Source organism: Cebus imitator, unplaced genomic scaffold (genome assembly GCF_001604975.1).
Source record: "Cebus imitator isolate Cc_AM_T3 unplaced genomic scaffold, Cebus_imitator-1.0 Scaffold241, whole genome shotgun sequence".
Taxonomy (NCBI): Eukaryota; Metazoa; Chordata; class Mammalia; order Primates; family Cebidae; genus Cebus; species Cebus imitator.
Window position 1 is genome coordinate 1,885,196 of NW_016107556.1, and position 22,701 is coordinate 1,907,896.

The following is a 22,701-nucleotide window of genomic DNA, read 5'->3' on the forward strand; positions in this document are numbered from 1 at the left end:
ACTACCACTGTATACATGGACCCTTGTTGATGAAACATTGCTATGCCATGCATGACTGTATTTGAGTATTCTTATACAGTATATAGCACGGAGGTTATTGTTCACATTTAAAAAGGAAGAGTCCCTGTTCTTAAGATGCAGATGATAAAGTAGGGGCCCAAGAGGACTCTTGTGTGATTCAGCATGCTACTCTCATCAGCCGTATGGCCCTAGGCAAGGCACAAAGCTACCACATCTATAAAACGGAGAGTATCACATATCACCTGCTGAAGACGAGGGCTGGGCTAGATGACCTTTGGAGCTCCTTTACCACTAAAATCTAGAATTTCATTTTATAGCTTAATTATAAGAGTGACTTGAGGGTGAGAAAAGGCTGAGAGCCCGGCCTGACTCTGCAAAGCTCTTGAGCAAATGCTGGATTTTCAAACCCAGAAGGCCTCCTCTTGGGATGGGTAGGTCTGACTCACAAAACCTGGCATTTTAGGTTTACTGGGAGTAGAAAGGTCTATGGAGACTAGAGAACAGGGGTCCTAGGCAGAGATATCACCTTGAAACATACTACATTTAAGACATCAGTGTCTTACGTAAAACAGAGCAAGTCCCTCTATCTCCAACAAAAACCACTCATCTAAATCTTCCTTATAAAGAATTCTGCAAAATCTGTCCCCCATTCCCCACCTGAGTCTTTTTGATGAGCTCATCCCTAAGACCAAGCACACTGGTGGTCTCTGTGTACAGATACACAGACAGCTTTCCTTTGGCCGCAGGAGGGATTCTGTCTCTTCTATGCCCTAGCATTTCCTGTAGCACTGTTACAGCAAGTAGGTGCTTGCAAGCTGACTTTACAATTGTCAGCTCCTAAGGGCAGGAATTGTATCTTTTTTACTTTGAAACTTTAGTGCCTAGGACATTGCTGCCTTCACAGATTTTTTTTTTTTTTTTTTTTTTTTTTGCAGAAATAAGTGAGTTCTCACAGCACAAGGATTAATTAGCTGGTATAGTTTCTCCTTCAGGGTCTGCCCTGTCCTGTCCTAAACCCCTTTTGAACCCTGGTGTGAATCACCGCATACAGACCTTAGCAGAGCTTTGGGGTATAAATCAGTTTGCCAACAATGGAAATCTAGGTGAGGCCCAGACAGCTGGCATTCATAAATTCTGCATGTTGGTGACATCTGCCAGAAATGCATTTGACCTAGCATGCATGCTTTGAGTTACTTTGCAGCTAATTTACATATTAAATAAGTCTGGACATCCCTGCTTCTACCTGATGAAATCACAAACAATTCACTGGATACCACAGAGAGAGCAGCTGGCACACTGACGGGCTGCTTGGAGGCTGTCAAAGCATCTCTCAGAGGGAGTTATGACCCCAGGGCCTCCCCGTGATGAGCTCATTCTCCAAACTGCAACCAAGAACTTTCCACAAGGGAAGAGGCCAGGGGCTCTGCGTGTCCCCAGTTACCTAAAGGATGTTTTACAAATGCCTCCCTTCTGGCCATGGTCCCTTTGGACCAAATTCACACTGGCTAGAAAAACACTGGCTGCAATTTCCTTAGAAGAGGGCAGTGAATTTATGGCTCCACATGTCAGGCAGAGGAAAAGAGAGAGCAATGCTTCTCATCGATCACTATGGGCATGTGACTCTGTGCAGCTATGGCCTTTGACCAGTAAAGGTCAAGGTTCAATGGCTCCAGTTACATCAACAAACACGAACCATTCCTTCCCTGTCACTCTGAGGGCTGAATCCATCCCTTGACTGTGCTCCTGGGCATCTGGCCCCTCTTTCTCACTGAAGCAAATCGAACTGCCCTTACCCTTGGCAACAGCTTCCTCACTGGTTTCCCTGCCTCTGCCTGGCCTCCTCTAATCCATTCCCCTCTGCAGCCAGCACACCCTCTGTGAAAGACAAATCTGATCCTGCCACTTCTTCACTTCTCATCAGGCAATGGCTCTCACTGCCTTGGGATAATTTCTAAATTCTTCATCCTGGCTAACGGCCCTTGTGTGATCACTGGGCCTGCTCTCAAGTATTCGTTCACATCCCAGCCCTGCTTCAATGTTTCCTCTGGCTTCTTTGTAGCCAGAGGAAAGCTCTTTCAATCCCCAGTGTAGGTTCCTCTTATGCCCCTGAGCCTTCCCCATGCAAGCTGCCCCTTGCCTAGAAGGTTTTCTCCATCTTTCCCTCCGCTAATGCCTACTAGATCCTCTTCTCTACCTAGAGGATACTCCCTTTGGGAAACTCCCCCATTGGCTGGGTCTTCCACAGGACTTTGTACATTTCTTGACAATATGTATCATAGGATTGCCTGTTTTTCTGTGCTTCTCACTGAGCCACAGCTGCATGGGACTGTACCCCCTGTAGCCCTAGCATCTATCATGGGTTTGGGGCACACAGTAAGTAATCACTTAATATTTAGTTGAATGAATGACTGAATGCAGGCATGCTGGAATGGTAAGCCTACAATCTCAGGAGATGGGAGGGAACACTCAAAACTGTACTCACCATTGCAGGTGCAGCGTACATTCCGGTAGAAACGTGGACACACAAAGCTGATGCGAGCCGTGCTGTAGGTCATGAGAGCATGGGAATCCAGTGACAAGCCTTGCTCACAATGCTGCTCCTGACAGTCCAGCCCTGAGCAGTTCTTCTCCAGGATGGCCGAGATGCGCATGATGTTCTCCAAGTGTCTTCTGGCATTGGACAGCTTCTGGATCAGGTAGGCTGGCTTATAGAACTCGCTGCTGTGCATCTCCACTGCAAAAAGCATGTCTAGCTGGTTGGTGCCCGCCACGGGCTGGATGCTGATGATGCGCAGACTGTCCTGCTTCTGGGTGAGGACCGCGTTCCGCAAGGTGCGTCGGAACCCGTGCATGTGAAGCCCCACGAAGTCCTCAGGGGACACATTCTCAAAGCGGATGGTGACCGTGTTCTGTAGCATCTCATGCACCAGCTGCTCCACATGCACGACCACATCAATGGGCACCTGGAAGCGACCATCACTCACAGACACATTCAGGACATACTTGCCACTGTCCAGGCCTCCCAGGGCAATGATTTTCCCATCGTGACTGTTCACTTTAAACAAGCTTTTCTGCTCCGATTTCAGGGCAAACGTAAGCACGTCATACATGTCTTGATCTGTGGCATGAATCTTCCCAATCACCCCACCAGGAAAGTCATCCTCCATGGTGACAATGAAAATTTCCAGGGGAATGGCCGTGGGCTTGTGGATGCTTTCCTCAATGACTCGCACGCGGATGTAGGTATGAGAAACTTGCTGCGGTTTGCCTGAATCCTTTGCCTAAAACAGCCAAGAGGTGAAAAGGCAACAAATGAAGGAAACTCATCATGATAATTTTTTTGAAAACCCTCAGAAGACATTTGTACCTTTTACATTGGCTTCTTCCTTCATCCCCTGCCACTATTCTGAAAAATGCTCAGGATGTGCATTTAAGTAAGAGGAGTGATTTATCGCCTTCCATCCCCATCTGTACACTGTTACGGTAATAAAATGTATCAACATAATAAAGGCAGCTGGGGTGAATACAGGAGCACAGAGGGCTACAAGACTCAACATGCCCACAACAGGCTGGTCTTGTTTTAGTTTGATGCAGCAACCACAGGGGAAACCTCTTAAAGTGGTCTTTCCACTGGAGGAGAAATTTTTGTTTTCTGCTGGATTATTTCCTTTTGACTGGACCCAGATAGCACCTTTCTGCATAATTCAAATGGGACTTATATCATGGTAAGGTTTCAAATAAAATATACACTGAAAATAAAAGCTAGGTGGCTTGATAAAAACCTTTTTCTCTTCCTTCCTTGTGTAAGTATTGACAGAACAGCCAGTCTGGCAACAGGTCTTTACTGAACACCCATCGCATGCAAGGTGGAGGTATTCAGTGGTGCAGGGCTTCAGGAAAAGGGCCGATTCCCTTGGGCTGGGTTTTTGGGGCAGGTAATGAACATGTGGAGCTGCAGTGAACCCTGCAGACCAGGTGGGATCTGGGGAGAGAGATGTCCTTGTATGTGGAAGGCAGTGAAAGAGCAGGTGCCTGGGCATCACACAGACCTGAGTTTGAATCTTGTCTCTGTCACTCACTACACATCTGGCTTTGAGTGTATTACTTAACTTCTCTAAGCTTCAATTTTTGTATTTTTAATATGAGTAAAATAGTAGCATGTACGTCACAGGGTCCTTGTACTGTGGGGATTAAAAGAGTGTCATTGCCAAGCACTAAACCCACGGCTAATCCACAGACACACTTAGTACATGATGGTTCATGTGATTGTGATTTTTGTTTACTTGTTTTGTTTACTTAGAGACAGGGTCTTGCTCTGCCACCCAGGCTGAAGTGCAGTGGTGGGTACAATCACAGCTCACTGTAGCCTTGATCTCCTGAGCTCAAATGATCCTCCCACCTCAGCCTCCCGAGTAGCTGTGTCTAGCAGTGTGCAGCACTACACCAGGCCACTTTTTGTTTTTGTTTTTATAGAGATGAGGTCTCACTATGTTGCCAAGGCTGGTCTTGAACTCCTGAGCACAAGCAATCCCCTGCCTTGGCCTACCGAAGTACTGGGATTGCAGGTGTGAGCTACCACGTCCACCTGTTACGTTGATTACTGCCATCATCACATGCTTTATTTGATGGATGATGTGAACAAGAGATGCTACGATGTAATATTCATAGAAAAGGAGATAACTTCAGCAAATTAGATTCAACTTGAAGTCAAACCGAGGAGTGCATCAAAGGAGAGTGATGAGTTTAGACTTTATAGGTCAGAGGTTGCCCATTCATATGTCAGAGGCCAGAAAGATGAAAGAAAGGCATGACACTGGCCGGGCATGGTGGCTCATGCCTGTAATCCCAGCACTTTGGGAGGCCGAGGCAGGCGGAGCGCAAGGTCAAGACATCAAGACCATCCTGGCCGACATGGTGAAACCCCGTCTTTACTAAAAAATACAAAAATTAGCTGTGTGTGGTGGCATGTGCCTGTAGTCTCACCTACTCAGGAGGCTGAGGCAGGAGAATTGCTTGAACCTGGGAAGCGGAGGTTGCAGTGAGCCAAGATTGTGCCACTGCTGGGTATAAGGTGACAGAGGAATGGGCCTGTGGCCAGAGAAGGACTGGAGAGTGGTGCCTGCCAAAAGGTCCTAAAATTCAAAATCTGAGTGTCTGGGGCTGAATTTAGACCAGCCCCTGTAGGGCCTAAGTTTTCAAACACTAGGGAACCAACAGAGTTTGGTTTAGGGCAGTGATCAGCAAACATTTTCTATAAAAGATAAGACGATAAATATTTTCAGCTTGTGGGTTATACATCCTCTATCACAACATAGCCACGCTGTCCTATGCATACAAGGAGTCACGAAGCATATGTAAATGAATGAGGCTGTGTGCCAAGAAACTTTATTGCTAAAAACAGGCTGAGGGCAGGATGTGGCCCAAGGGCTGTAGCTTCCTGGTCCCTGATTAAGGGGAATGACATAATCTAAGTGGAATAATTAATATGGGAGGGGTAAAGGGTTGGGTCAAAAGAGAATGAGGCTGAAGCCAGAGGAAGCACCCAGGAGGCTCCTGCCACAGTAGCATGATGACGGGGCTGTGCAGAATACAGTGAGGCAGTGGCAAGGGGAATGTGACTGATGCACACGGGGACAGTCAAAAGGAAGAAAACAAAGGACTCAGTATGGTGGTTTCAGGGACTAGGGCGAGAGAGCCTTTTACAAAGATTCTAAAACCTGAGATGTGAAATCTCCATATCTGGAAAGGATAGGCAAACTGTCCTAGTTTCTGTGAGAAGGCACTGAAAATCTCTCCTTGCCTTGAGAACTACACTGTGATATAAAATTATTCACACAATATTGGAGGAGCGGATGGCAATTGAAGAGTTCATTGATGTGCTTGGAGCTGGCAGTCATTAATTTAGAAGGTTTCACGGAGTAAAGTAAGGTGTAATTGATCCAAGAGACAATGTATAGAAGTCAATGCTGTACCAATACCAATAATTACTACTGCTATTATTGCCACCATTAATAATGAGTCTAGGTTGCCCTCTGTAGGCAACCGTGAATAGAAAAAGTCACTCAGCTTCCCTGATGGATCTAAATCTTGGTATTTGCAGAAACCATACATGGGAACCTTTGGGGGCCCTCTCGCTTCCTGCTCCCTCCATACTCTGCATACCTGCCACCTTTGCTTCTTTGTCCCATTTCATGTCACACAGGCCAGTGACCATGAGGAACTGACATGCTAAAGGTCACTTCCAGCTAAGTCCTTGGTCCCCTCCTGCCTCACCAGGGGAAGGCCTATCAAGAAGAGGCATGCCACTGCTAATCGCCTTATGACAGGGAATAGTAGCTGCCCCAAGTGGGGTAGTGTGGTGCACAACAGTATAAAGCAGCAGGAGTTTTTAGAATGCAGATTTAAGCCCAGTGACCATCTGTTGGGCACATCCTACAGGAATGTCCTTCCTGAACAATGATGCTTCCCTCCCTTCCTGTTCAATTTCACATACACAGGTAGCTTTTATTGGTGTGAAATTGAATTTGAGATTAAAAGGGGAACATTCCTGCCTGGTAATATGTTGACTTACTCAGCAAAGAAAATATCCACTGAAGGGCACAGAAACAAGCATGAGAAAGAATGCGCGATGGAGACAGAGCGCGGTGCCATACCTGGATACACAGCACGTATTCCGGAGACTCTGTGTGCTGGAAGACCACAGCCGACCGCAGGATCCCATGAGGGTCCAACACAAACTCCTCCTCTTCATTTCCCGACAAAATAGAGAATGAAAAGGGAGGCCCATTGTGAAAGGAGTCTCTGTCTGTCACCACCAGCTGCAAGATGCTGGTGCCCACTGGCTTATTTTCCTGCATAAAAGAGTATATATAGTAAAAAGGAAGATAAAATTACACTTTTCTTCACATTGAAAAAAAAAAAACCCATCATTACAGGCTGAGAGTGCTGAGCTAGAAAACTGGGCTTTCAGCAGAAGGGATTCCTGCGATATTATCTTGTCTTCTGAAAACATGTTGGTGTCTGTAAGCGTCATGTTTCTTATCTTGGCTGCTTCCCACAACCACCCCATGGGACAATCCTCTACAGGTGTGAATACAGGACTTGGAGCTGCATGGGTTTACAGGTTCTGAGCATGGGGCTGGGCACACCTTGCCCTGGCCTAGCTGGCAATGCCCGAGCTGACCTGAAGAGCCCCATTAGGTGTGGGGAGACACTTCTTCACACACACATATCGCAACACAATTATGCTGAGGCCCTACACTAAGACACAATGTTACAGCACTGGATTTTCTGCAGGGACATCCTGGCAACTTCCTAGTCAATATACAAAGGCATATTCCCAGTGGAAAATGGGGTTTACCTCATTCTCCAGAACACAGTTTTGCCATGTTCCTTTAGGGAAGGGGATTGGTGTGAAACATTCCTCAATTTGACAATGAACAGAAAAGGAATCCTTAATTTTGTCAGAATTTTTGGAAATCTTGATTCTATTACGTAAGTGTTATTTTGCAGAACTTCTCTGCTTTTTTTCCCCGTACAGGAATGCAAAGCTCCTTCTTGGGTCAAAGGTTATCCTCACTTTGAAAATGCCAAATTAAATCATCTGTAGTGCAGGCACTGGTTTCCTTTCCCCTGTTCAGATTTTAGCAATACCACAGCTTGGGCCCAGAGTCAGTTTTATCAGCTCAGGCCTCCTGGCATCGTGGACGTAAGGATTAAACGAGTTTGGTTTGCAGAGATGGAGATGATGATACACTACGGTTTGGATGGCAGGCCCAGTCAAGTTTTATGTGCTGAATTAGACTTATGAAAACCATGTGTTGGAGTAACAAAGTCATTCTAGGTTGGGAAAAGGGAGGCACATCTTTTGAAGAAGAAAGAGGAAAGGACTGCAGAGACCTCTATTTTGTTCCTTTTCACAAGTGTCCTTTTGGTCATCAAAAACTAGACACTGTCTCCCTCTGGAATCAGTTGCGGGACCACCATAGCCAGGCATACATTTACTGTTTCACATTGACAATGTACTCAGCAGCACACAAAACACAAGACCGACTGATTTGTTTGCTCACTCTCTAAAGGCCGCTTCCTGCATGGAGGAGAGGGAGAGAGACAACGTGGCCCTGAGGGTCACCATCTGAGAACAAGGGTGTAAGGTAACACAGACACGCCCGCGCTGCGGACAGGGGCCCCACCATCACTCATGGGCTGAGCCTCTCCGTGCTTTCGCTATTGACCTCCTGTAGCGCATTTGAAAATAGTCTGTCGAGCTGATCGATGCGTGTCATAAAACTGAATGTTGAGTAGAAGCCCACTTTGTTTTGGGGTTAGCAAACAGAGCCTATGAGGGCAGAGAGCACCCTTGTGAGCAGCAGTCATGGAGAAGAGTGAGCTGAGAGAAAGATAAATGGAGGAAGGTGTAGACTCTGGGGAAGCAAGACTGTGGTGAGAATGCATGGCTGCTGGAAAAAGCATCAGAGAGGAGGGGAAACCAAAACGCCACCAGGGAAGGAATCAGATTTCTCAAAGAGGTGGGAACCAGCAGACAGCTGCTTGCTTCAAGGCTGCCTCCCAGTCTGATTGCTGGACAGCTCAGGGGCCCTGGGGTCTGAGGAGGGCAGCTATGAATGGCCAGGCTCAAATTCTTCAATGTTAGTCCAAAGGGGACCCTCAAGACCGGGCCCACTCACATTTCACCTTCCACCCACAAAGCCCTGGGACTCCTTAGGGGTGATTCTGAGGCCAAAGTGTATCAGGCAAGAGCTGATTCTCTAGAATACTTGTGGCCCTCCAAGAGATGCACATCACTCTGTCTCCTCTAAGTCCTCTACACGGACAGTATTCCTGGGCTGGATTTCCTGATCCTCCTAAAGCTGGGCTTTCAGCTCCTAGAAATACTGAGAAGTAGAGGACACTCAGTACCTAGCAGTGTGCTAACGAAACAAAAAATAGATGGGAGGAAGAGTCACTCTTTCTGATAGCAGAACACTAGCAGTCAGTTATTCTATCCTGCAGTCTGATTTTAAAGAGCAAGTGAATTTAAAGTGTTAAACGAATAGCTTATGGAAGATTAATTTTAATGAGTACTAGCTCTATCCTGATGCCCAATCTGTCTTTGACTGATGAGATAATGTATATCAATCTCTGTCATCTGCCAGAATAGCATACAGTTGCTTAAAGGCAGCCTGCCACTGGGGAAAGGGAATTCTTTTGCAGAAAACAGTCCCAAGTTCAAATCCTGACTCTGCCACTTACCAGCTACGTGATCTTGGGTGAACTACTTAACCTCACAAATCCTTAGCCCCCCAGTTGTAAAGTGGGGGCCAATCTGCCGTCCCTCTTCACAGAGCTGTTGTGGGGAGAGACAGTGTTCATAAAGTACCTGACACTTGGAAAAAAATCCACTCCCCAATAGTTCTCACTCACATTTATTAATCGGCGTGGTAGAAAAACTACTTTCTTTTCACACTTGCCCTATGAAGGCATAAGACAACATTAAGTAATAGTAACAATAAACCACAATGAGTAAACCACAGCAGAGGAAGAGAGTTGAATATACAGAGACAAGTGTTTGGCAGGCAAGATTTGCTCACCTGAATCACAGCAGTATAGTTGGCAGGTGTAAACACTGGGCTGTTGTCATTCACATCAGAAATATCAATGTTGACAGTTGCAGTTGATGACATTGCAGGAATGCCACTATCTACTGCCTGGACAAGCAGAGAGTATCCAGACACCTGCCAAGGTAAAAAGGGGTGACAGTAAACAGGTGTAGTGCTTGCTTCCTTCCGTGCATACGCAGAGGAACCGGAGCTTCAGGCTTGGCTTTGTTAAAGATCAACCATATTTAGTTTGATTTTCTAGACCAGGTGATTCTTGGCACCACTGACCTTTGGGTCTGGATAATTCTTTGTTTTGGGGGCTGACCTGTGCATTTTAGGATGTGCAGCGGCATCCCTGACCTTTGTCAAGTAGCAGGCAGAAACACCCCTGCCCTAGTTGTGACAGCCAAAAATGTCCCCAAACATTGCCACATGTCCCCTGGGGTACAAAATCACCCTGGTTAGGACCCAGGCTCTGGGCCTTTGCTCAGAACAACAGTTGTCACCATGCTCTGTCTCACGTACCAATGTTAATATTTCTGGAATCATGAGCATGTGTCAACCAGTAGAGCTGATCACTACCATGCCATCCTTTTCCATATTTAATTTCCCTTCGAAGATGCATATTTTTGGTCAAAAAGACAATGTTTAGAAACTTCATTTAACCTGGGACAGAGGAATTTTTTGGACTATTTTTTCTGACCTAGATGCCTTCAGGTAATCTTTTTGTCTCTGTTCACTGAGGGCTACAGTTGTTCATAAAGTCAGGACCACAGGGTCCTAACCCTGAAAGTATTTTTCTGTTCCCTTGCTCTAGGCAGGACTAAAATTCAAACCACCTGAAAAGATAAATATGTGCTTTTTCTTTAAAACCTCTGTACGTTAAGAGATTGCCAGCATCTATTATAGGTAGAAAATTCTATCAAAGGTCTAGCGCTCATATTTCATGCTGCATTTTAGCCCATCCTTATCTACTTTCATGACTTAGAATGGAGAATCTTACCATTTATACCCCTGGAGCTTGTGCCTCTGATTCCAGGAGACGAGTAGATGTGGATGGGAAGGAGACTGTCCTAAACTAGCTTACCCGTTCCCGGTCCAATTTCTTCTTAACTTTCACAAGTCCCAGGACAGGATCCACAGTAAATTCATTGTCCCGATCTCCGTTCACAATGGAAAAATGGATCTGGCCGTTGGGCGGGCTGTCTACATCTTCTGCTATTAGCTTCATGGAAAACAAGCATAACAAAGAAAAGACATGACACAACAGAGCAAAAGTTGATCTTAGAGTCCCATGTCTGCTTAAATGGGTGCAGCTATGACAGTTTTCTCAGGAGCTGTGCTCTCTAATGCTGGTGACCAAGCCCCCAGCAGAAGGGATGACTGGTCAGCTGAAGGAGGGTGGCATCAGGTCCACAGCTGCCATTTTAATTGTGTTAATTTTTACCTGCACACAGCCTGATGCCTGTTAGGACTGACTTTTCTCAGGGTTTGAGACAGTATGGTTAGAACCCAAAGCTAACAGAAAGGAATGCTTTGATTTCTTCCCAATCCTGCAAGGAATGGTCTCTGCCATTAAGTCAGGGATTCTCTAGGCCTATGCATTTCCATGTTAAGGAAGCCAAGAAAGTTCCCCTTCTCACACAGCAAATGTACTGCCCCTCTGTCGATTGCTCCAGGTTGATGATGTTGAAATTTATATGTACGGAAACAGTCATGTACTTTCCAGGAAAGAGAGCAGGCCTGAGGAGTGCACTTCTGATGTGTAAGGAATGCTCTGTCCTCCAGCAGAGGGCTGTTCCACCCTCATCCTGCGATGAGATGACTTGGATGAAAGGGACCTGCCAGGCAAGGGATGGGGAAGGATGGTGGGGAGGTGACTCATTGTTCCAAAATGTAATTTGTGGTCTATGAGAATCTGAGTTCTCAGGATACATGGCTTGTTCTTACTGTTAGAAAAAACATCCTTCTGGAAAAGGCTCCTCTAAGAGTGGCCAGTCAGTCTTAGATTTGCTCCCCATTGTAGCTGCCCAACTCTGCGTGTCTGTGTGTGTAGGGGGAAGAGGGACAGGGATTTTATTCTATCTTCAGCAATCTAATAATTTTAAAACATAATTTGACAAATCATAGCTGCATATATTTATGGGGTACAAAGTGATGTTATGATTTATGAACACAATGTGTAATAATTAAATCATCTAATTAACATATCAATCATCTCAAATATCTAGAATTTTTTGTGGTAAGAACATCTGAAACTTACTCTTAGCCATTTGGAAATGTACAGTATACCACTATTAACTATATTCATCATGCTGTGCAACAGATCCCCCCCAAAAAGAAAAAAAAAAGTATTCTTCCTAGCCACCTAAGAAACTGTCATCTAAGTTCACATCTAAGTAGGGGTCCATCATTAAGAAGTAGTCCCATGGTCTGTTTCATTTTCTCAAAAAAGATATGGTCCTGGGAAATAAGTGATTATCAATCACTTATACCTCGATATAAATTAATCTATCAGACTCATCCTAATATGCAAATTACAGAAGGAGCCATAGAAAGATGGCTCCTATACTTGGGGACACATGGAGACCAAAAGGGGGAAGTGTGAAGAAAATCCAAGACAGACTTTGCTTCCTCTTTACTTTATTGTGGATGGCTAGTCCCAGACATCTAGAACCATCCCCAACCCTAGGTACCTACCAAAATGACAGAGTCTCCCACCAAGGCATCTTCACTGATGACCGCACTGTAGACATCTTGGCTGAACTTGGGAGGGTTGTCATTAACATCCGTGAGGTTGATGTTGACCGTGGCCACAGCACTGAGAGCTGGGGTGCCCCCATCTTTGGCTTCCACTACCAGGTAAAACCTTTTGCATAATTCATAGTCCAGGACTTCAGAGACAGAAATACCACCTTTGAAGAAAAGTGGGGAGCTTTATATTTGACAGGAAAAAACACTGGTCAGCAATTCTATAATCACGGTAATATTTATAACATCCTCTCCAGCCAAGAATTTTAGATATTTAGGAATTTGTTTATTTAATGCCTTACTGAAAGTATTCCAGAAGTCTGATTAATGCTGTCAGTGAAAGCACAGCTATCCATCAAACATAACACCGAGGAAATGAAAAGTCTTTACATGTTTCCATAACAGTTTATGAACATCTCTCAGCAGCTTAAAAATCTCTGGCATCTTTACCCTCACACAACTAACGAGTAGGAAATAGAAACAAGCATCCCTGACATGTGTCTTCTGATTCCTCAGGTGGACACAGGAAGACCATGAATGAGCTGAGATGTGTGGATGTGATGGTATGACCCCATTCTTGTCAGCAAGTAAATACTTGCAGACTTCGCTGAATTGAATTAACCGCAAAGATGCCTTGCCATGTTAAAATACACTTACCTCAAACAATTACGGCACAAAGAGGGCAAAGACCTCAGAAATCTCAAGATGTGGTGACATAATAGAAAAGGAACGACCTGGAAACCAGACAGCCTGGCAGCCACATATTGAGTTTAGTGCCCACAACTACAGATGATAATGTCCATGTCACAGAATGGCTTAAGTAAGTAGAACATGTGAAAGCAGCTAGCTGGGTGTTGCTGCTATAACCCTCCCATCCTAGCCCTTTCTGGGGAGGTAACCCAATCCTGCATTCTGCAGTTAGTCATTGCATTGCCTGTAGAACACTTCTCAAGGGCATCTACTTTCCTCCCATCCAGTAAACAATCATTAGGACTGGCGAGAAGGTCATGCCCATTTACATTTCCAGACAGGCAACTTCTCTAGTCGTTAAGAACTGCCAATAGGCTCCTTCCACTTAAGGCAAAACACAGAAATCGTACCTGTAACAAGAGCCTCTTTCTCCCCATAATTAAGTTATCTTAGCACTTACCACCTCTAGTGCTTATTTTGCATCCCAGTCTTGCTAACAAGTGCTAAATTTAAATAGCACTTAGCCATTTCACCACGGTGTTTATACACAGTGGCCATAACTAGACAGGTTAGGGCCAACACATATTTAAATAAGGAAATCCTCATAAATTTGAGATGATGACTTTCATAAACAGTTACTGCCAGGAGAAGCTGTGATGCAATCCCTCCATCAATATTTTCACCTTCCAATACAATACTTAAGGGTTAGGGCTATATTTCTTGTATTTTTGGAATCCCTACAGTATAGCAGTATTATATTACATTAGAATATGCATTCCAGAGGCAGAAAGATCTCAATTCAGATGTTGGATAAACCATTTATTAACAGTGGACACTGCGGTAATTATTTACCACTCTGAAGTTCTGTTTTGACTTAATAAGAGCCTGATATATTTGCCATGATAAAAACACATTGCTAATTATGATGATTTCTTGCTTATATTTATTGGATTATCCAAAGGAAAATGGACCTCCTTTGCCACCTTGCTCAACAGGTGCATACTCCTTCAGTGACGGGGGAACTATGTTCAAAGGCTGGAAGGTGAGAGACTCATCTTTGTTATCTGCAAATGGGAACTGCCTTGACTATTCATAGGGGAACTGGGAAATAAGTGAGAATATCCACAAAAGGACTTTGGAATAGGAATCTAGACACTCTCCGAAAATACCAGGATGAGTATGTTTAGTCTTTAAAAAAATCCAAGCCTGTTGTCTAGAACCGTCTTTATTTGCCTGAAGCACCTCTAATACTTTTTAACTCACTGGTGAAGAGAAAATCTCATGGTTCTCTCTAGTTCTTTTGCTTTATTTTGAAGCACACTTTTTCCCCTAGGTGATGCTACACACTCCCCCAGAGTTGGAAAAGGGTGTGGTGAGAAATGATAGTGTTGTGAACTGGGTTCAAACAGAGCACCAGTTCCAGCTCACTGATAGATTCTACTGGGGGTGCTGGATTGAGAAGGCTGCATATCACCATGCAGATCACTTATCAATGTCTGCCTCGGCAGGTGATGAGAGAGGGGTAGTCCAGGTGTGGACAGTTGTACATGGAGGCTCATCCCTAGGAGCATTTTCCAACATGTGCACATATGACTTAGGTAAAAACCCATAACATCAAGCAGAAAAGAGAGATAAACAAACTCTTGTTGTTAGAATGCAAACACTATTTCCTTTCCCCATTGAGAAACCACTTTGCTGCCCCTAAGCCCTCCCACCTAGAAATCCTGGAGCCAACCTGGGGGTGAGATATTTGCAAAGTAAGCCCACAGCAAGGAGCTTACAATTTAGCAGGAGGCATGCTTAGAAGCAGGAGGGCACTCTGGGGTCTGCACGTGGGCCCTGCTACCAGATTTGTTTCTTCTGTGAAGGAGATAGGAGGAAGAAGAGTCCACCAGGAAGGGTTGCCAGAGTATTAGGAGGAGAAGCAGAATATAGTGAAGCCCTGATTTTTTTTTTTTTTTAAATAAGGTTTTGCTCTGTTGTCCAGGCTGCAGTGCAATGGCAGGAATGTGGCTGACTACAGCCTCTAACTGCTGGGCTCAAGTAATTCCCCCACCTCAGCATCCCAAGTAGCAGGGACCACAGGTGCATGCCACCATACTTGGCTAATGTTTTTCAAAATTTTTGTAGAAACAGGGTCTCACTCTGTTGTCCAGGCTAGCCCTGAACTCCTGGACTCACTGGATCCTCCTGAGTCACCTCCCAAAGTGCGAGGTTTACAGGTGTGAGCCACCATGCCCAGCTAAAGCTCTGCATTCTATGTATGGTGCTATTTACCCACCTGTCTTGGGGTGGATCTTAAATTTCCCTTGTTCATTCCCAGACCGGATGAGATAAGTAATCTCAGCATTTGTGCCGATATCTTTGCTGGTGGCAAAAACGGCTAGGACTTGGGTGCCAGGCGAGGTGTCCTCAGGCACCGTCACTAGGTAGTCCCTCCTCTCAAACACAGGGGGGTTGTCATTAATGTCCAGGACGGTGATGGTGACAGTAGTGAGAGACGACAGGGACTGTTCGGGACTCTGGTCGGTGGCCCGCACGCTGATGTTGTAAGAAGACTGCTGCTCTCGGTCCAGTGGCTGCTCTAGGATGATGATGCCAGATGAGCTGTCAATGGAGAAGACCCCACCAGCTGAGTCTGCCAGGGAGTACACTACCTTCCTGTTGATGCCTGTGGGAAAGACACAGGAACATGAGTGGGAAAGAACATGGCTAGATGATCTGCCCTGGAATGTTACGGCTTTGCAGACCTTTGAAGAGTCACAGCAAGAAAAAAAGTTATGACAGAAACAGCTGTGCTCTTACAAGAATGTAAATTTTAGTTTGTGGGGAAAAAAACGCAATTAAAAGGCAAAGAGACTGGGAAAATACTGGAAACAGATATCAGAAATAGTTGGATAGTCCTAACATACAACAGGCTCCCCACAAATCTTTAAGAAAAACTCTCAGAGGCTAATAGATGCAGGGGTAAAAGATGTGGCACAGAAAGAGAAATAGAAACCAACCAAAACCATTGATTACATTAACGCCGGTTTATTTAGAATATACCAGGCACTTTCTAGGGGCTGGAGGGTCTAGCAATGGACAAGTCCAACATTTCTTGAGATTTTACATTATAGTGAGGCTGTAGTGGTGGTGAGGTGGAAGCCACCGGTGGGCTGTAAGATGGGAGTCATAAGATGTGACGTAGATTTTAACAGTATCCCTCTGGCTTCTGCTCATGAACAGATGGAAGGGCAGCCAGCAGCCTCCTACAGCAAGACAAGTACGTGACTGTGGTGGCCTGAACGAGGCAGATGGTGTTGGAAGTGGTGAGAAGGAGTCAGGTTCTACATCTGTTCTAAGTACCCAGGTGGTGAGACATGAGGGGGTCCTGGTTGTATTCTGAACTTGGAGGTGGCGAGAGTGTTTTGTGTGTGGAGCTGGCAGGACATAGGATGTGAGAGAAACAGAGGCTTCTAGAATGACCCTTAGGATTTGGCCTGAGCAACTGGAAAGAGGGGGTTGTCATTAGCTGAGAATGGGGAGGGTTGCAGAAAGACTAGGTTTTTCTGGACAGATTAACTATGAGATGTGCACCTGATATTCAAGTGCAGATGTCAAGTAGGAAGTTACATAGAGAAGGCTGTAGTTCAGAGGAGAGGGCCAAGCTGGAGCTATAAATTTGAGCATCGTTGGTGTACAGATATTACACAAAGTCATGAGAATGAATGAGGTCATAAGGGATTATAGAGGGAAAAATGAAATCCAAGTGTCAGTGAGCCTGGAGCACTCCATCGAGGAAGGGAGAGGATCTAGTCAGAGGGTGCTCTCCTGCCCTATGATTTCAAAAAATGTACTTAGTGACCAAAATACCATTTTATGTTATTATGAAATAAAGCTGAAACATATAAACTAAGAAATGTCCATCAATAACCAATGAATTGTTGAATAACGGTTGGACTGACTTGTGGTTCTGAATATTGATTTAACTGTTTTCATTAGAAGATCTCAGCACTTCGAAACAGTTTATAAACCTCAAGTTCACTTTAGTTGTCAGGATTTATAAGAAGTAAATTGTAACAGTTTTGTAGGCTGAACAAGCGCCATTCTGATCCTAAATACTCTTGATGAAGACAGTCATTAGTCAGGGGTCTTTAGATACGACAACCATCTGAAAATGTCTTTTGAGAATCACAGAATCTTAGAATATAAGCTCTTAGAGGGGAGGGCCTAGCCATTATTTTTTCTTATTATAACACATCATTTGGCAATAATAAGACCTAAACATTTTACTTTCCCAATGTACAATTTCCCTTAAGCCCAAATTCCCAGCAAACCAATAAAATCATATATCTGGAGAGATGACATAAATTGCATTATGTGGCTTTAACCAAAAGGTCAATGCTGAGAGCCTGTTCTTGGTTCCATTCCAGAGAGTCCATTTTTTTCAAAGTTTCATCATTTACTTTCTTTTTTTTTTTCTGAAACAACTGCCCTGTGATGTATAAACATCAACCTGTGATTTTATTGATGCTGGGATTAAAAATAAGAAGGCTTTCCTCTTCTCTTGCTGCCTCCTTGAAATAAGGCTCCAGAGCAGACATTTAGGGATGCTTTCTGTCTACTTCTGGAGTGGCTACAAGATTAAATTCTTCAACATAAATTCCTGAGGTGAATACACAGAGGATTACATAGGTGATCAAGCTTGCACCTGGAAAACAATAGCCCTGTCTGGGTGTTAGAATAGGTTGTGTGCCCTGGAAGCTGCCTTGACTGATTCAGTGGTCTCAGGATGCCTCTCAAAGTCACAAAAATGCATTTATGGAAACACATCAGCGATTGACATAAATACACCACACAGGTTTTCAAATCACACACATTCCCTACAGAATTAACATCCACCCCCAGCATATGGTACACTGTTCTTGCCAACAAGAAGAGCAGGCAGGAAATTCATGCAGGGACTTTCATTAACGCATGTGCTGGGAGCTACAAAATCCATTCCACTGTTGCATTCACCAAGGACTTGTCTGGTGCGACCTGCGTTTTTAGGTAGGCATGAGGAGCAACACGCAAAGTCCTGTTCTCCCTAAGCTCTTTGTCCGATCCCCTTAGGGATTTCAGAAGATCTCTGCTTGGAAAATTTTTCTCTTCAGGCCTGAAGATGAGTTAGGAAAGAAGGTAATTTCTGACACACTGTTCTGAAAGCCATGGTGCTGTGAATAGCTGAGTGAGGAAAGGTAGGGGCTGGATTTGCACACTGCCACTCTCTGCAGCAGCAAGACCAGAAGGGAAGATGCTTTTAATAGCTGCCTGCGTTTCCTTTACTGGGACAGACAGCTGGAATCTAATTGTATCACCTCTGTTCAAGGCCTGCAGCCTTCTCTTCAGCCCTGTTTAGAGGCACTCAGCTGGGTTTTGATCCCCTAGGCAGGAGATTCTGGGTTCTCCAAGCCTCCTGTTCAGTGACTAGCCCTGTTGTTGGAGTGCTGTCTTTACAGGACTGACATTAATCAGCCACACAAAGAGCATGGCTCCCCTCCGGGCAGGTTCTGTTAATCCAAACTCCATGACAGGGTTTTTCTGCTTTACCATAGCAGAAAACCATCCCTTCCTCCCCATGTTGCTGACCCACACTCCTCATACATTTTGCTTCTGACAATATCTTGGGCATTCACATCAAGAGAAACTGGAAGATTTATTGTTCCTCTCTCTTTTCTCTTACCAATCAGACTGATAAGGAAGCAAGACCAGAAAGGGGTGGGAGAGACCCAGGCCAAAAAACCTGCTAACAGGCATTGCTTAGGATTTGCTAGCTCTCAGGAAAAGAGCAGGATATATTATTTAGAGCATATTAAAACCCCAATTTAGACACAATTGCAATGGATTTCAATAATTTTTAGAAATAAAGTTGGAAGCGTAACTGCCACTTTGGAAACAGTATTTTTGGGGTAGCATTTGGGTCTCTGCCATGTTCCTGGGCGATGGGGTGCCATCTCTGTTAAATGAAAGCAGGTCATGTTACTGAAGCGGACACTTTTTATCCAAAGGGGTCTGATAAATGCCATCCTTCAAATTGCCATCCCTTTCTACATACACAGCAGAAATGATGAACCCAAGCAGACGACTTGCTTGCTAATTGGTCTACTGCTCCTACTGCATGTCACGATGTGTTACATTAAGGTATAACATGAATCCATCATTTTGCCTCTATGTTTTTAACTATGTAATTCTCTTCTCCAATTTGAGCCTAATTTAATGAGGATGGAGATACTTAGCTTCTGTAAATGCTGAAATGCCAGGCTACCAAGAGAAGTGTGACTTTCATTGCAAGTGAAGTTTCTGCATGTTATCTGTGGCAAATGGAGCAGACAGGCCTTCAGAGAATTGAAATCAAGGAAAAAGAGAATGATTAAAATCTCTATTTGCTCAAAGAAAGTAATAGGTAGTGGCACTTTGTGGAGTGGGATAGGAGAAAGAAAATAGCACATAAAAATTCCTAGCAGGGAAGGCTGTGAAATTCTGGAATGGGTAGTGAAAGACATCTATATTCTGTCTCTTGGAAGGTTTTTAAATGGAGTTAAGGCTCCTCACAATGGGACAAATGGATAATTGGATGTTTTGGACATAGGACTGTTCATAAAAGTCAGTTTTAAACTTATTAAAATGAAGGAAATGTGGTCTAGTACTGGAAGACAGGGGACTTTGCTTCTAGGCCACAGTCTGCCCTAACTACACAAATGTCCTTAGTCAAATCACTTTGCTTCCCTGGGTCTGCATTTCTAGGGTGGCAGAACCCAGGTCAGTTGAGGTCTAAGATTATTTTCCAGCAGTATGACTCCTTTCCAAGTTAAATAAAGGGAGTTGGTTTCATTTCTATTTCCAGTGAATGCTCCCTGCAACGGCTCATTAAGTCACTGGACCTGGGCCTAAGTGGGCCAGCATCAACAAAGAAAAAATCCACACTCAGCTGGACATGACAGCTATTAGAATGTGGATTTTCATGACAAGCTATTAGAATCTTCAGGATGGAAGGAAAACTTAACGCAGCAGATTCATGGCATTTGGTTAAATGCTCAGAATTCACACATACAGCTTACAGTTATACAGGTTCTTACACTTCAGTGAGAAATAACCCCCAGTGATAGGATCATCCCTAGGGCTCTAACCTACCAAGTGCCAGAATAACTTTAAACCTGAGATTGCTAAAGGTGTTAAAATCAGCACTGAAACCAAACGGCAAGAGTCACCAACACAGCTATTTTTGACCTGGTCTTTAAGAAGTATTTTCGCTCCTCCTCCTCCAAAGATCAGAATCCCTAAATTTAAGGAACCAGCAAGAGCTGTGTTCTGCCTGGTTTGGTGTCTTATGCTGGTGGCGGCCCTGACTCCTCTGCAGGCTCTTGTCTCTGACATTCACTCCTATGTCTTCTGTTGCCTGCATGGGACCTAGTCTAATGGTGACACACAAAAAACGTGGGTTGCACTAAGTTGTGGTAAACTGGTTTTTATAAAGGGATTTACACTTAAAAGGAGTAGGCATCTGGGGAACAAAATTGAATTTCAAGCGATTTCAACAAACATAATTGTTCTAATCTCTAATTTTTGTATCAACTTCATTAAACATAATTTACATATAATAACGTTAGTACATTTTAAGTCTCCACCTAATACATTCTGACAAATGTCTACCTTCATGGATCCACTGTCCTCATCAAGATCTAGAAGATTTCAATCCCTCTTTAGGTTCCTTCATGTCCTATTGCAGCTGGTTTCTCAATCTCATGCCACAGGCAATCTAAGACGTTGGTTTTGAACCAACACTTTCTCCTGGCTTTATTAATACCTGTTCATCAGTGCTTGAAATACCACAAGTATGGTTAGATTTCAGGCTTGGTGATTGACTCACGCTCTTATTTAAGCAGTAAGAATTATCCTTTGAAGAAAAATGATCAACAAAGCTTGGGTTCTTGAGTATATCGTTGCATTCCTTTCCTATGGCCTTATTTTTAAGACAGTGTTGTTTCTTTTGAGAAGTGGAAGGTTTCTGTCTTTCTTGCAGGAGACACTGGCTATGACACTTCCATTTAATAAGGACTTGCCAAGTGCCCCCTGTCTGCCTGACTACTCTAGGCGTTGAGTTGAGAGTCAGTGGAGTCCCAGAGACATCATCCCTAACTCTGGAAGCTTAGCAACTTGGTGAAGAATTACTTGAACTAGGCATAGTAGTTTAGAGGTTTACTTTTCTGCATGTCGCCCCCCACCAAACTTCCTCTCTCACCTAAATTGGAATGCTGGGTTGTTTTGATTCTGCCTCTGAGATATCTCCTGAATGTCTCGTGGCCAGGTGAGGCTCTCATTCTCTCTTGCCTAGATGACTGTAAGCGACTCAGAATTGCAAAATGCAGCAGAGTTGATACCCTGTTGTCTGAACTTAGCCTGTGTTAAGTTTCTAAAACTGTGGATACAGGCTTCCCCCGGCTTCTCAAACAGTCACTGACTTTCAACTTCTTATAAACAGAAGCAAAAACTTTTGAGAATGGCACTCTAGTCCTTTGCAATCTGGTCCCAATCCCTTTTCCGGTTTCATCTCCAGGTCCACTTCCATCCTGTAGTGTCTACCACAGTGCTGTCTGAAGGCCCCACACGTATCTGCTTCCCCAGCCCTGCACCTGTGCTTCACTCTTCACTCTGAATGTTCTCTTCCCTCTTTCTCTTGTAAAAATCCTGTATGTCCTTTAAAGAGTCACTCTCCTATGGGACAGCTTCCTTAATTTCCCCAGTTATTTCCTCTTCTGTGTTCCCTTCATGTTACGTTTGCCTCTCTATTTTTGCATTATCATTAGTTATATGTATATCCCCTCTCCCACTAGGTTAATGTACCTTTTAGGTAAAGGGACTGTGTCTTATTATCTCTGAACCTCAATACGGAGCATAGAGCCTGGCACACAGAGAGCAATGAATGTTGAACTGCAGAAGAAACAAACATGGAAGCAAAGCAAGCATACATTCCTGCTAACATAACACATGCAGGTGATGCACACAGGACACACATATGTCCACTGCAAATGCACATGCTGAAAGAATTAAATAACCTTGAAAAACGGCAATGTGGAGAAGTGCTTTCTTTTATTAAGGAATGTTTAATATTTTACTGTTTAAAAATGTATACGAAACATTCATAAATATATACAAAGGTTTTGCTAAATAGATGTTTGCATTTGTGAAAAAACTGGTACCTACATGATTTTCCAAAAATGAGACTGGTTGAGTCCATCATGCCACAATCATATGATGTACATAGAATACTATGTACAATGTCACATAAAAATGTAAAAAGAATATATAAGGACATAGAAATATGTTTGCAACAAGTTACAAAATAATACCTAGTTAATGGGCCTGCTTTTGTGAAAACATAAAAAGCCAGAAGAGATTTCTATCAAAATGGTAACCATGGTTAAAAATGACTTGTTTTCTTTTTTGCTTATCCTTGTAGGTTAACAGCATGTTTATAAACACATGGCATGTTTGTGATAAATAAACTATTATAAAAAATATGTACATGAGAAATAATTCTTTCATATCAATTTTGGAGAGCAAACAAATACTCAAGTTATTTTGCAGGCCAGTTCAATTCTCAACATACAAACCACTT

At 43.9% G+C, this 22,701-nt stretch overlaps 1 protein-coding gene across 1 annotated transcript in view; it reads right to left on the bottom strand.

The window, feature by feature from the left end:
* FAT3 (FAT atypical cadherin 3) overlaps nt 1-22,701 on the bottom strand; it is a 670,902-nt gene that overhangs the window by 63,509 nt on the left and 584,692 nt on the right. The window contains exons 14-19 of the mRNA XM_017498438.2: nt 15,343-15,732; nt 12,321-12,535; nt 10,708-10,845; nt 9,612-9,755; nt 6,675-6,872; nt 2,504-3,302 (exon numbers count right to left, since the gene is read on the bottom strand). Coding sequence (XP_017353927.1) covers nt 2,504-3,302; nt 6,675-6,872; nt 9,612-9,755; nt 10,708-10,845; nt 12,321-12,535; nt 15,343-15,732 — 1,884 coding nt within the window. The remainder of the gene's footprint in view (nt 1-2,503; nt 3,303-6,674; nt 6,873-9,611; nt 9,756-10,707; nt 10,846-12,320; nt 12,536-15,342; nt 15,733-22,701) is intronic.